At 48.1% G+C, this 14,455-nt stretch overlaps 1 protein-coding gene across 12 annotated transcripts in view; it reads left to right on the top strand.

Moving 5' to 3' along the window:
• TBC1D16 (TBC1 domain family member 16) overlaps positions 1-14,455 on the top strand; it is a 38,572-nt gene that overhangs the window by 795 nt on the left and 23,322 nt on the right. For 9 of the 12 annotated variants that reach the window (XM_037914507.2, XM_037914508.2, XM_043528593.1 and 6 more), the window contains exons 2-3: positions 10,083-10,322; positions 12,377-13,007. In XM_037914507.2, the coding sequence (XP_037770435.1) occupies positions 10,145-10,322; positions 12,377-13,007 (809 nt within the window). In that variant the 5' untranslated portion in view covers positions 10,083-10,144. Of the gene's footprint in view, positions 1-1,417; positions 1,525-4,701; positions 5,321-10,082; positions 10,323-12,376; positions 13,008-14,455 lie in introns of those variants that run through there. The other 3 variants (XM_043528592.1, XM_043528595.1, XM_037914506.2) reach the window with 3 other exon arrangements.

Here is a 14,455-nt window from a genome sequence, read left to right as displayed (position 1 = left end):
TGTGTCCTGGGTGGGGGGGGGAGGGGCTGCAGGAGGAGGGGGAGCTGTGTCCTGGGTGGGGGGGGGAGGGGCTGCAGGAGGAGGGGGAGCTGTGTCCTGGGTGGGGGGGGAGGGGCTGCAGGAGGAGGGGGAGCTGTGTCCTGGGTGGGGGGGGGGAGGGGCTGCAGGAGGAGGGATACTGATGGTTGCACAAAGGGAATAGTATTTTCTAGAGTGAGGAAGGATCTCACTTGCAACCCTGTATAAACGTGTCTCCTCCATAAGCATGCCTGATCCAGATGCTCTCAGCTTCTGTCTTCCTTTGGCCATTAAGGAGCACAAGGAATGTGTTTAACGGGTGCCTAGGCTCTGGGGCTAATGTTCTAATATATGTGGCTTGGGTTTGTCATGTGGTTGCTGCTTAAATCCCACTGAGATTCTTCTTGTGGTTCTCTTAATCCTGGAGTCTATCTTCCTACCCTACACTTAGTGTGGTCTCTGCCCTGGGGGTTTCTGAACATTTGCTTGTCCTTCTGTCCCATTACTGTACTTAGGATTATTTCCTTGTCTGCTTCTCTTTTTGCTATGTATGGATTTTTGGTTGGTTTTTTTTTTTAATAGAATAAGCAATTAAGATTGCTAGAAACAATCTCGGGTGCCTACCAGGTACCAAGCAATTTGTAAAATTCTGTTTTTTACAAGCTCAGAAAATGAGCTAATAATTAAAACAGTTCTATTTGAAAACAGAAAAACTTTGGGTTGGAATGAATTTGGGACTCTGTCCCATCTCTGAGTGGTTAAATGGGAGATTCTGTGCTTCCAAATTAGCTGGCAATATGTAGCAGGTGCCAGTGCCTGGAAAGCCAATTTTTCTGAGGATACAATTCTGTTAATTAATTTCTAGTTATTTCTGTGTGTATGAATTTCTCACACGCATTCTTTTTAAAACTTGTCTTTATTATGACTACACTATAATGACATGACAGCATCAAACCTTTCACAGCAATCTGTAAATGTAACATTGTAGCTAACAAACTAGCAGTTTTTTCTGCCCACTTGTTTTTTTTTTAATGTAGCAATGCCATCAGTGCTGAAGGAGGGTATTATTATTATTTTTGTAATTTGTATGTGATGAATAATGAATGTTAGCTCCAGAGCCTATAAAACATTAATCTTGTAACTGTAACGTGGTGTCAGCATTTCGAGATCCTTTTAATGTACATTTAGGTCCCTGGGCTCAGAAGCCAGATGTTAAAATGCATATTAATTACATGTTCTCCTACCCCCATTTGTTCTTAGTGGGGATGGGAGGGGACAAGAAATGAGCACTGTGTTCCACCTGGAACCTTGAATATGTGTCCATTTTTATCCTGTTCTTTCTCCTTCCCCTCCCCATTCTGTCCCCTACACTTCACATTTGCTGTCCTCCCACTGTCTAGCTGATGCACTCCACTGTGAATTCAGCATCACGATTCTGGAGTCAGCCAGAGGGTCTCAGGATAACTAAGCAAGATGCCTTCCTGTCCCTTGTGCTGCCCTCAAAAGGTGTGAATGTTACTTCTGGGGGCATTCTGCACCAAAAAAATAAAAATTCTGTACACAATATTTTGTGTGTCAAAATAACACTACATAATCATGCCAGTTTCAATTATTTTAGTAATTTATTTCAAAATACCTGTCAGCTAGTACGTCTGTAACAATACAGACACACACACAAATTCCCCCAGTAGTAGAGAGTTGAAGAAATCTCTGACAACCCAGTTCCTGTGTCTCTGCCCCTTCCTCCTCCCCTGCCCCCCCAGTCCAGCCAGGGGGTCAGACACCAGCCCCCCTCCTTCCCAGAGCCCAGGGATGCAGAGGGAGAAACAGCTGGATGCTGGGTCCCAGGCTTGCAGGGAGTTTCTGTCTGCTTCCTTGGAGTGTGCTGGGAACTGCAGCTGCCAGGATCCCTCTGGTTCCCTCCCTCCCCACAGCAGTGTCTTCTGTGTGGGAGCTGGGCTCTGCCAGGTCCAGTGGCCCCTAGTGGCGACCAGCAGCAGTGCAGCCTATTTCTGTGGGGGAAAGGAAATTCTGTGCGCACGTTAATTTCTGCAAAATTCTGCGTTGTGCAGTAGCGCAGAATTCCCCCAGGAGTATATTCTGTTCTGCCTGAGGAGACAGAGCCTGCCGCACTCCTACCTCCTCAGAAACACCCCGAAGCCCTGCCCCACCATGCTGAACGTACCGCCATAGTGAGCGAGAGGGAATGTGTTGCTTTCTCTCACATGCATGACTCCCCCCCCCTCAGTCGGTGATTTATGTTTCTACCAGCAGCTGCAGGCATCCAAACCGACCTGTCTGTGCTGCCAGGCAGGGGCACATGACTGTTCTCATGGCTTCCCTGTCAGAAGTCATTTTTCTGCAGGGAAGCAAAGAAATGTGTGGGGGACATGAATTCTGTGCACATGCAGTGATGCAGAATTCCCCCAGGAGTAGAATGTGCTGTCCCTGCATTCTTAGCAGAAGCTGAACTGGGAATAGTTCTTAGACCCTCTCCCATGGCAGTTTCAAGTAGTAACTAACCACTGCCAATCACTGAAATGCTCTTTTAAGTTAACTTGAACAATATTGTTTTCCTCTGAATAGTCACAGTACTTGTGACTTGACTTTATTAATCTTTGTATTACCGTAGTGCTTAGGAGCCCTGGTTGTGGACCAGGACTCTGTTGTGATAGGCACTGTACAAACACACAACAAAAAATGGTTCCTGCACCAAATAGCTTACAATCTAAGATGAGATAACAGATGGATACAGATGAGGGAGTATGAGACAGGACTGGTCAGCATGATAGGCAGTGGTCTCAGCACAGTCAGTTGCTGCAATTTTATCATCAACTAAATTACAAAGATTGTTTTAAGGAATAAATATACAAATTAATATAAGTGCTTTAGTCCAGTATCATGAAAAATCCGTATGGTTTGCAAGCTTCTTGGGGCAGTGACTGTGTGTGGATATACTGCTTGTCATAGTTTTGGCACTCAGTAAACTAACTCCCCTTCCCCTATTCTCCATCTACCTGTGTGTCTTTCCTCAGATTGTGAGCATCTCAGGGCAGGGGCCATGCCTTCTTGAGTGTCAGGGCAAAATCTAGCTGCTAGCACAAACAAATAAGTAGGTTAAAAAAATTGTGTAAGAGAGAGATAACTGTTGTGTTAAACCCACATTGTTTCAAATGTCATTGGTGTGAATCAGTGAAGTTTATCCAAATTGTGGCTTTTGACTAAGCATTTATGCTCTACTTGGGGAAAATTTTCCTTCAGGAAGAAAATGTTTGTAAGGACTAAACCGAGCTCATTCCTACGGTATTATGCTTTATAGTGTCTTTCTTACAGACTGCATTCCCAGGTACTCTCTAGATCTACCTAGAATAGTTATACAATGAAAAAGTAATAGCCAAGGAAGAAAGAAATTAAGAGAGGTAGGCAAGGTGTGGGAGGGGGGCAGGGATAAGAGATGACAGTTGAAAGTGGAGAGTTGATGAGATGGCCAGATCCAGAGAGGCAGATGCAGCAGAGGAGAAGGCCCTTGCACCCACTGGGCTGAGACTGTGTGAAGAGAGAAGACTGATGTGAGAGAAGTAAGACTAGAGCAGTCTGTGGAGGGTGACAGTTTTGACCAGTCTCCTGAAAGGAGAGGACAGCCAGTGGAGTTGTGTAAACATCCTTCATTACACGTAGCAGTGTTCTTTGAATACTGGAGTCTGGATTTGGAGAGAGTGGTTTTAAAAAAAAAAAAAAAAAAAAAAAAAATTAATTGCAATAGCTCAGGCAGGGCAAGATGGAGGCATGGATGAGAATTTCCGCTTGGGTGGAATCAAGTCCACGGTGTACAGAGGGAACACGGAGAGTAGTATGTAACCATGCAAGGCATTGTGGTCTGAACCTGGGACTAGCAATCAGAGCTCCTGAGTTTTAATGCTGCTTCTACTACTTCCTTGTGGCCTTGAGTTCATGAGTTAACCTCTCTGTCTCGGTTTCCTCATCTGTAAAATGGGGGTGAAGCTTGCCTCCATCCAAGGGGGATTGTGCAGATTAATGTTTGAGGAATGCTTTGAGCATAAGTGCTGAGTATTTTGTAGGTGTGGAAGAAACATGAAGCCAAGGTTACAGACAGTGGGAGGAAGGAGGACAAGTGGGAGGCCTAAATCAGGGAGGAAAATGTTGTCTCAAGATGCTCATCTTGCTAAGGAAGGCACTTGTGTCTTTGAGATGTTCAGCTGCAGGAAGTTGAGAGGAAGTGGCAAGTCAGTTTGGTCAAGACCGACTGAAGGTGGACAGAAAGGTGGCTTCTGAGTTTCTCTCTTCACTTATCAAAAGTGAGTGAATGCAGATCTGTCAGCCCCTGTGTAGGGTCCCTCCCCCACCCCAGTGAAGTAATTTTGGTAGATCTCTTAGCGTTTGGGTCATGTGATTAATTGGTTTTGCCCTGAGCTATTGGGCTACTCTATACATACAGTGATTAAGACTGATAATGAGAAGAGTCCATCTGTGTATGCGATCCTCTCCCAAATGGCATTAATGTTTGAGTGCCTGAAGAATGTGCTGCTAGTTGGTTACTCTACTGATGGTGAATTTCTGTAGCTAGGATGAGGTTCCCTTACTGTGTTTCAATATGAGCTGTCAGGAAGATTGTCCTAGTAATTAGTTTAGGGTCAGATTCAGATCTAATGTAATTTTGGATAACTCCTTTGAAATCAGAGGGCTTAATCCAGGGCTGATTTTGACCTCTGGAGGGTTTGACAAAGATCTTTGATTCCATTCATTCAGCATCTCACTGTGTGAACAGTCTAACGTCTGAGAGCCAGCCTGGGGAAAAATATTGCCTTCCCTATTCACTAGGGGAGTAGGATCTTGCTAGCCCTGTCCCTGTCTTCTCTCAGCCTCTCACGTGATAAGAATATGACTTGTAAACAACTACTGTTTGGCTTCTGTCCTCTGGTCTGATGTGCGTAGCATTAGGGGAAGAGCTTTGAAATTGGCTTATTCGTCCAGTGATCAGAACACACTGCTGGAATTTTGTAGATGTTAACGGTTAGGACAGAAGAGCAGTACTGGAGCAGTTATAAGGATATGGCTGGCAGGCACTTAAAAAAAAAGAAGCCATCAAACATTAACAGCACATTGTACGAGCGCTGCAGAGTTCAGTACGTGAAATGACGCCCAGCCTGGGGGCGGAGGGTGTGTGCATGTGTGGAGAGGAGCTTGCATTACAAATGGTGATTCAGTTACTGTGCTACTATCGGAAGATTTGGCTCTGATGCAGAAGGAGTGGGGTATTTTAATGTTTGCCTTTTGTGCCAAGGTAGGTGAATACTGGAGCCAGGGAGTGAAGAATGGGCTCTGGTGATAGCTTCTCCCTTCTCTTGCAGCTGACTCTCAGACCTGGGATGCTGGGCCTGTCCAAGTAGGGTGCCGAACCTCTTTCCCCCTCGTTCTTCTGGGCTGAGACGCTTTCTCACTTCAGGCGAAGTCGTGGTCACACTGATGTCATTTGGAGCTTTGCTCTTGACATCAGTGAGCCCAGGATTTCACTCTGATGCTAATAACAGCTCCTGCCCTTCTCCTTAACTGTGCACTTGGCACACTGCTGCTGCCAATAGATAGAAATTAAAGATTTTGCGAGGGGGACCCTAGTTCCCCCCACAATCCAGGACTAGTTCAGATGGTTCTCTACGCTATAGCTTTCCATAGCTTTGGCTAGTCTAATTTTAAATAGCTCAAGCAAGTTGCTAGTAATCTGCTTTTTTCACACACAGATCTCAAAGCACAAAGGAGGGGTCACAGCATTATCCCCGTTTGACACATGGGGACCCCGAAGGTCAGAGAATGACAGTGACCTGCTCAAGGTTATACACATGGGCTAGGAATAGGGTGGTAGTCAGGGTTCCCAGGTTCCCGTTTGTGGTGGGATTGGGTCACTCTGCCTGCTCAGTGTTGCCTTTGTCCAACACAAAGTAACACTCCCTTCTCCCTGGGCATTTGAGAGTAGCCCTGGGATCGCTCCTGTGGAATGAGGTGTTGTGCTGACATAGTATTAAAGTCAAATTCAAGTCAATTGGAAGAGATTGCCTTGATCAGGAAAATGCAAAATTAATTTATAAATAGATTGATAGGTAGATAATCTGATTCAAGTGTGACTCTAGTGCTGGTTTATCCCGTTTATCCACAGGACAGCCTAGTCTCGTTTCCAAACCCTGTTGTTTGGCTCGTATTACTTTTAAGTATTGTTTTCTTTGATTAACAGTCACCCCTTGGATCCAACAAGATCCATTGCTGCGCACACAACTGCTCAGCAACTTGGCTTTCAAGCTGCAGCCTCCCTGCTCCCGAGTTTGGTCTGAATTTGTCTATCTAGACTAAGTTCTGTGATAGGGAGCTTTGTTGCCTTGTGTGTCTGTAAAGCACCGTTGTTGTTGCTGTATGATACTGCGCAAACCCAAAAATACATGCTGAACCCCCTGCCAGGGCCAGGCAGAAACCCTGCACTTCTCTTCTTTATCAGAGAACTGAAAGCTTGTGCAAATGGAGCCAGCAGAGGTTGGTCCAGGAATATCTGCCAAGTTGAGGGTGTGATCTGCCAACCCTCAACAGGATCTTGTTGTTTAAGTTTGTGAAAGGGGAAGGGCCTTTCTAAACAAGGCGGCTGGCTGTCAGAGCTATCTGAGACACTGCTGGCTGCAACTGTGCTTGGCTTCTAGTGAAGAGGACAACAGAAGTAGGCTTTAGGCGGTTAGCAACTGTGTGACTGCTGGCTGCATGATGTTTCTCTGGGGCTCTCTGCTAGCTGGGGAGCCCTGGCATTGGCTAAGAAAGGAACCAATGGCTGCTTGAATGGCCCCAGCAGCTGCAGCAAAGGGGTCTGACAATAGTTGCTGAGTGGAGCAAACAAATCTTTTCTGTGTGTACATAATAAAAATTGGCAGGCAGTGAGGGCTTATCAGCTAACTCAGTTCTCCAGCTTCCAGAGGGCAGGGTGGGTGATCTGGTTCCTGTTGGAGTGTTAGCTGCTGCTGCATTGGAATAATCCCCGCAGTCACAAAAAACACAAGCTGAATCTGAAATGTACCACTTTAAAAAAAAAAAAAAAAAAGTGTACAACTCTAATGTTGACTTTCCAGCCCTGGAGATGGAATTCATCTTTGTATCCCCTGGACTGTGCAAGGCAAGGAGCCGTAGAACTGTACTACCCCACCATTGTGGGCAGACCCTCCCAAGGGGAAGAGAGGTCAGTCTCCATGGTGCATTCAGTCCTAGGCCTCTTTGCTGAGGCTGCTAACTATTGTGCTGCTTGTTAATTTTGGTGATGGCAGCACCTGTCTGCTGGGAATGAGAATGAGACTGAGACTCCCCAGCGTCATTTGGTGTAGGCCACGGAACAGTCGATGGATAACGCTTGGTGGCTGCCAGCATGGGCTAGAATCGAGCCAGCAACCTGGAAGTGAAATAATCTCTCTCCTTCCCCGTCCCCTGAACTGTCCACTTGCTGTATCTGAAACGCAGCACTTTGGCAATGCGTGCCCAGTGCACCAGCCCAGATTTCCTTCGGAGCCAGTGCTTCATGTTCTTGAGCCTTCCACTCCCAGCAGACTCCTGTGTGCAGACAGAGCTGGAGCGATAGCCACAGCCTAGGATCAAAGCAGCTCTTTCTGTTTTAGATCCTTTTCACTTCCCAGGGAGCAACTTTTGATCTTTGGTTGATGCTTTATTCTTTCTGAGCTAGATGGAAGCTAACTAAATGCAGCTGCTGCTGCTTTTCGTTGGCAGAAGGCCTGCGCCTCTTCTGATGTTCCTGGGGGCCCCCTTGAGAGCTGCAGTGCTGCTAGATGGGACCTGCTGCTCTGCGCATGGAGAAATAGCCTCTCTGTGTCGGTTGCCTCCAGTGGGAGTCCTCTCCCTGTATTTCTCAGATGCTTTCACTGACTCATAGCTGCTTCTGCCTTGATCTCATATCTCGCTCAAACAGGTTCTGAATCTTTAAGATGGTATTTAAGGTTTTGGTGAGATGACTGATGCAGCTAAAGTCCATTCTCTGTATAGTATATGCAGTGAGGGGCAGCCTATCCGCCCCAAGTCAGGATACAAGCTGTGCGGACTATTACATTGATGTGATACAGGTTAAGTGTCTCCACTCCAGAGGTGTTGGAGCTTCGGGTCCTGTGATAAACAGGCAGGTTGCTCAGTGTCGCCAATCACCATTGCTGCGAATTCCCTCAGGGTCTTTTGTTGAAATGTTATTTTGTAACTTGTTACAGAGACGGTAGGGGAAGTTGCTCCAGACATCCCTCTGCTTTCTCTTCTGGGCTGCGGAGGGACTATTCTTTGTTGACGATTGTTGCAAAAGGCTCTCCCACCTATATAGAGTCTGAGCCTACAGTACTGTGTTCTCAGACAGCCTGGAGAAGAATCAGTACAGAGAGCCCCAGGCTGTGTTGTCTCTTTGTGCCTGACAGGTGTGTTTCTGAAGGTGTGTGCAGCACTAGGAAAAAAAGGGAGCCTACGAGGAGGCAAAAAAGTAAAGAACGGCTTGCAAACCGATCACCTTCAGAGCCAAGTGGGCTCAGCACAGAGCAGGGTCGATCCATCTTGGTCAAGTCCCACTGATGAGCACAAACTGCCTTAGCTGAGGTGATGATTCAAGCAGACTCAAGCGAGGAAACTTGCAGTTGAGGCTTATGGCTTTTCCTGTGGAAAAGGCACTGTCCGCCACTCTTCGGAGCCTTGTTTACCGTCTCTTGTGACGAGCTCGTAGAAACTGGAAAACTGTATTTCCGTCCCTGCAGTGTTTACCCTCCCGTTTGAGAAATGCTCGTGTTTCTTTTGCCTCTGTGTTTCCAGTGCAGAGAACAAGCTGCTCCCTTTTGTTCACTTCTGTCAATTAACCAGCATTGCTGGTGATGCCAGTGTAGCATCCCACTGCTCTGCTGCCTTGTCTACCCAGACTGGGAATTGAACAGCAGTCTCCTGCATGGCCACTAAAACCCCAGCTTTCTCTTGGCAGTTCTCCCAGCTCCTGCTGGCCCAGGTGGGATTTGGACTGGTGTCTCCAGCAGGCATGGTAGGTTAAATCATTGCAGACAGGCCAGCTTCTATGCCTTCTTTTCAGGTAAAGTGCTTTTTAAGTTATTAACAGTGAAGCTGGTGTTCAGAAGGGCTAGGGCTGTTCGGTATTAGGAGCTGTGAACCCTTCAGGCCCCCGTGATGTTTCTAGTGTGCAGAGTGTCTCTGTAAGTAAGGTGGAGGCAGGGTTCTCACTGACCTGTAACGTTTTTTTCTTTCTGTTCCTGGCTACATCCTCTGCTTGTTCTGCTGGCATGTGGAATGCACTAGCTGATCTCTCCAGGTGCTGCACCTGGGCCCATGGAAATCGCTGGTGCGTGCTGGGTCAGGTTGGTCTGTCCATTAGGGAATAAAGAGGAGTCAACAGAAAGGAACAGCATTGTCCCAGAGAGAACTTCACGGAGGTAGCTGCTTTCCCCTGTACTTCAGGTGGCGCAGAAGCTGGAGCTCTGCCTCGTCGAGCGCGATTTCTGCCTTGCCTTTGTGTTTCGGGTTGTTAGTGGGATTGCTTTGTGCCTGCTCCGCTCCATGTTCAGCATATCAAGCGCTCTACCTGGCCTAGCTGTTTAATTATGTATGGCCTGAACATCCCATCTGGATTCGGGATCTGGCTTCTCATTAACAGCCCCGCACAAGAACGTATCTCATTTTCAGTACAAAGCTTACTCGGTGGTTACAGGGGGATCATATTCCACTGCTAGCTTAAGTTACCTATTGACGGCTGAGACACCCTCATGTGGCCCAGGGATGGCATTCCATATTCTGTTCCAGAATCCATCTGCCTGCTGTGTGTTGAATGTTTTCTCCCCTCTTCCCATCCCCTAAAAAGACCTGAGATTCATGGATGAGTCGTGGGGATGAGGTAGCAGTTGACAAGAACCTTGCCTCTCTGTGAGGGGTAGCAGTGTTGTCCTCGGTTGGTGGTGGGCCGCAGCAGGAAGTTCTTGCTCCTGTCTTGCAGCTGTCATGTTGCATTTCTCCTCACACTGTTTCTTCCCTCTTGGCAGATCTTTTGTCTGAATTTGGCTCCTGATTGAAGTTGACGGATAATGGAAACATTCCCCTGGCGATGTCTCTGGGGCGACTCCTCCGACGTGCCTCTTCAAAAGCCTCTGACCTCCTGACCTTAAACCCCGGTGGTGGCGGTGGTTCGTCCTCCATACTGGATGGGGAGATTATCTACTCCAAGAACAATGTATGCGTCCACCCTGCTGAGGTGCTGCCCGGTGTCGGGGAGCATCACCCAGGTGATGCGGTGCTGCAGTTGCTGCTCACTCTTCTTTCTGTCTCTGGGAGCGTCTGCGTGTCTGTGCTGCATGGGGTTGGCATGCATCTGAGTCTGAGCACTTCAGGGGTGTTACCGTGGGGTGTGGGAGGTGAGAGCTTCTGCCACCCAATACAGGCAGCATTCCGGAGGGACTGTGGAAAGGCATCCGCTGAGCTGAGCCGCCACTTGTTCTCATCAATGTATCTGTTGTTGTCCAAGGAGCCCTTTGGTGGTTTGAGCAGGGGATGGAGCAGTGGGATTCCTGGCTCTGCCACTACCTCCCTGTGTGACAATGCACTGATCACGTCACCTCTCGGGGCTTCAGTGTCCCCAGCTATAAACCAGGGCAAATGGTACTTGCCTTGGTTCCCGGGGCAGTTGGGTAATGAGCGTTATCGTTAATGTCTGTAAAGTGCTTTGAGATCTTTAGAGAGGGTCAGAGTTGTCATTTAATGTGTAACACTTGGTCCATCCCTCCCTCAGCTGCACTCCGGGATGTCAAGTGCCATCACACCACCCTGATGGAACAAGCAGCCACTGCAGGCATCCGGGGACAAGGAAAACCCTGATATTGGCTTCACTGGAGTCGATACAGGGCTTTTCTTTAAGACAAATGCTGCTTTCTCCCCATTCTTGTCTGCTAGTGGGACCCTGTGTATCCTTGTAAATGGACACCCGCTACTGGCTTAATATTGCAAAATAATTATTTTGCAAATATTGGTTTGCATTAGACTTGTGTGTATGTGTGATTATTTTGGGTTGGCTTTCCAGGAACCTTCTAGACCAAATACTCAGGAGTAACCAGTGTTTAGTGCCCACGTAGAATGGGGATAAATAAACAACGGTGCAAATCTGACATAAAAGTCTGTAATTCAAAATTCACTCTTGATTAGTTGCATAACTCGTCCAATCAGGGGACTGAAATGATGGCATGTGATTTCTGTAGCTACCCAGCCCAGTAGGTATTTGGCAGATGAAATTCAATGTTGATAAATGCAAAATAATGCATATTGGGAAAACATAATCACAACTATACAGACAAAATGACGGGGTCTAAATTAGCTGTTACCACTCAAGAAAGAGATCTTGGAGTCATTGTGGATAATTCTCTGAAAACATCCACTCAGTGTTTTTGCAGCGACAGTTTAAAAAGCAAACAGAATGTTAGGGATCATTAAGAAAGGGATAGATAATAAGACAGAAAATATCTTTTTGCCTCTATATAAATCCATGGTACGTCCACATCTTGAATACTGTGTGCAGATGTGGTCGCCCCATCTCAAAAAGGATATACTGGAATTGGAAAAGGTTCAGAAAAGGGCAACAAAAATGATGAGGGGTATGGAATGGTTTCCGTATGAGGCGAGAGTAATGAGACTGGGACTGTTCAGCTAGGAAAACAGACAGCTAAGGGGGTTATGATTGAGGTCTATACAGTCATGACTGGTGTGGAGAAAGTAAATAAGGAAGTGTTATTTACTCCTTCTCATAGCACAAGAACTAGGGGTCACCCAATGAAATTAATAGGCAGCAGGTTTAAAACAAACAAAAGGAAGTATTTTTTTCACACAGTGCAGTCAGCCTCTGGAACTCTTTGCCAGAGGGTGTCGCAAAGGCCAAGACTATAACAGGCTTCAAAAAAGAACTAGATAAGCTCATGGAGGATAGGTCCATCAAGTGACAGGGGATGGATCACTTGGTGATTGCCTGTTCTGTTCATTCCCTCTGGGGCACCTGGCACTGGCCACTGTCTGAAGACAGGATACTGGCCTAGATGGACCTTTGATCTGACCCAGTATAGCCGTTCTTATCTACTTATTCATAAACCACATGCAGATTCAAAGGGATTATTTGCAAATAATGAATATTTGAGAATTTCACAGTCTGTTTGTGGAGGAGTAAATCTGCCAAATGACTGGATTGCTTTAGCCCAGCTGTATTGGCAATGGAGGGGGGCAGGGGCTAAATATGGCTGATAAATGTCCTGAGAATACAGTTTAAGTCCTAACTTGTTGGTCCTGTGCTCTCTTGAAGGCTATTTATGCTTGTACATGGAGAAAGATGAGCTACTTGGTACTACGCTTATCCTTGCCTGGGTCCCAAACTCTCGTATTCAGAGGCAGGATGAAGAAGCCCTGCGCTATATGACCCCTGAGAGCTCCCCGGTCCGTAAAGCTCCCCGCAAGCGTGGCCGCCACACTCAGGGGTTTGGCACCGTCCAGCAGGCTTCCCCAACTGATCAGAAACGAGCAGTAATCCCGAAAGACGACGAGATCTTGGCTGTATCTCAGCTTGTCAGAGATGTGGCTCTCCTCGGCTCCCCTTCTGAAGAAGGGGAGAAGCTGTCTCAGTGTTGCCTGGCAACTGATGGTACCCACAATTCCACACAGCCTGCCCACAGTGACTCAGGAATCTTATCGACAATCAGCTCTCAGGAGGAGCAGAACAGATCGGAGTTGTCAGTGGAGGGGACAGAGGAAGGGCTGGAGTACAGGCTAGAGCAGGGGGAGGACGAGGGCTCCTTGGAGCTGTCTGCTGATGATGTGAGCAGGGATAGTACTTTTGACTCTGATTCTGATGCCTTCTCCTCCCCGTTCTGCCTCTCTCCCATCAGTGAAGCCCTTGGGGAAGGCAGAAGCTCTGTGTTTCTGGATAATGAAAGCAGGTAAGTTTGTCACATTTTTACAGCTTCCTGGTGGGTGGGGTGGGGTGGAGGTGAAAGGAGGCTGAAGGCTTAAGAACATAAGGAAGCGAATGTGCTTAAAAGCTGCACTGAGCTCAGTTTAGTAGCTCTTGCATTGGGTTTGCTTTAATTCCCCTTCTCATTGTTTCATTCCCTTGCTTGAAATCTAACTTGAAAAGCCTTTGGGAAAATTCCCTGAGTTAGCCATTCCCCGTTCTGCTGACTGGAACCCTTCAGACTCTTCCACCCTTCTGTGCCCATAAACTCATTCTGCAGGCTCACGCTGAGTCCCCTGGAATGTGAACCTGCCTGTCTGTCGTGGGCACTTTTAGCATGTGTCTCACTATGGTAAGAGATTGTCACGGCAAATTTTTTGGTGGCCTCAGAGTGCGGCCACCAACTCTCACTGGTGGCTGCACTGACGCTTTCCTAAAATACTTCATTAACTTTAGGCAAAACAATGAACTCACGTACAAATCATTGTAGTGTCTATTTATAGGGTTTTTTGGCAGCCTCAGGAACAAAAATAATGCTGCCCCCTCCTTCAGCCCCCCCACCCCCACCCCCCCCTTCGCAGGACCTGGGGCTTGCTGTCAAAAGTGATATTTGTATCTTTGTTAATATCACAGCACACTGAGTAGCTACCTGGGAGGCTATGAAAAGTGTTGTTAACCAACATACAAGTATCGCTTTTCACAGATGGCTAGAAATCTGCTGTGAAAAGTGATAATGGCATGTTTGTTAATATCACTTTTCGCAACAAGCCCCAGGACCCTTTAAGCCCTGGATGGGGGGGCAAAGGGGGAGGCAGCGGGGGCCCGGGCCATGGTGGGATGGATGTGGGGCCGCGGGAGGCAACAGGGGCCTGGGCCATGGTGGGATGGATGCGGGGCCGCGGGAGGCAACGGGGGCCTGGGTGATGGGGGTGGGTGATGAGTCCAACTGTTGCATGGCCACAGTCGGGGCCTAGTGTCTGCTGCCATGCGGCCAGGACTGGGCTCAGTGCCCGTGGCCAGAACCTGGAGCTGGGGGCAGGAACTGCGTGACTGGAGCCAGGGATCAGAGCCCACTGCAATGCAGCTGGAGAGAAGGGTCAGTGCCCAGGGCTGGTGCCTGCCACCACATGGCCAGAGCCCGGACCTGGGGGCCAGAGCCCACGAGTGCATGGCCGGAACCAGGAGTCAGCACCTGCCACTGTGTGGCTGGAGACAATGCTCACTGCTGTGTGGCTAGGGTGAGGGGTCAGCACCCCAGGCCAGTTCCCACCACTGAGTGGCCGGAGCCCAGGACCAGAGCTGCAGGGGATCAGCACCAGGGGCTAGAGTCACATGGCTGGAGTCTGGGGCCAGCGCCCGGAACTGGAGGCCAGAGGCCTACTGAAGCTCCGCAGCCAGAGCCAGGGGGTCAGCACCTGCGGCCAGAGCCAGGGG

The sequence above is a fragment of the Chelonia mydas genome, chromosome 14 (assembly GCF_015237465.2).
Source record: "Chelonia mydas isolate rCheMyd1 chromosome 14, rCheMyd1.pri.v2, whole genome shotgun sequence".
In the NCBI taxonomy this organism is placed as follows: Eukaryota; Metazoa; Chordata; order Testudines; family Cheloniidae; genus Chelonia; species Chelonia mydas.
This window is presented reverse-complemented; position numbering and strand designations above follow the sequence as displayed.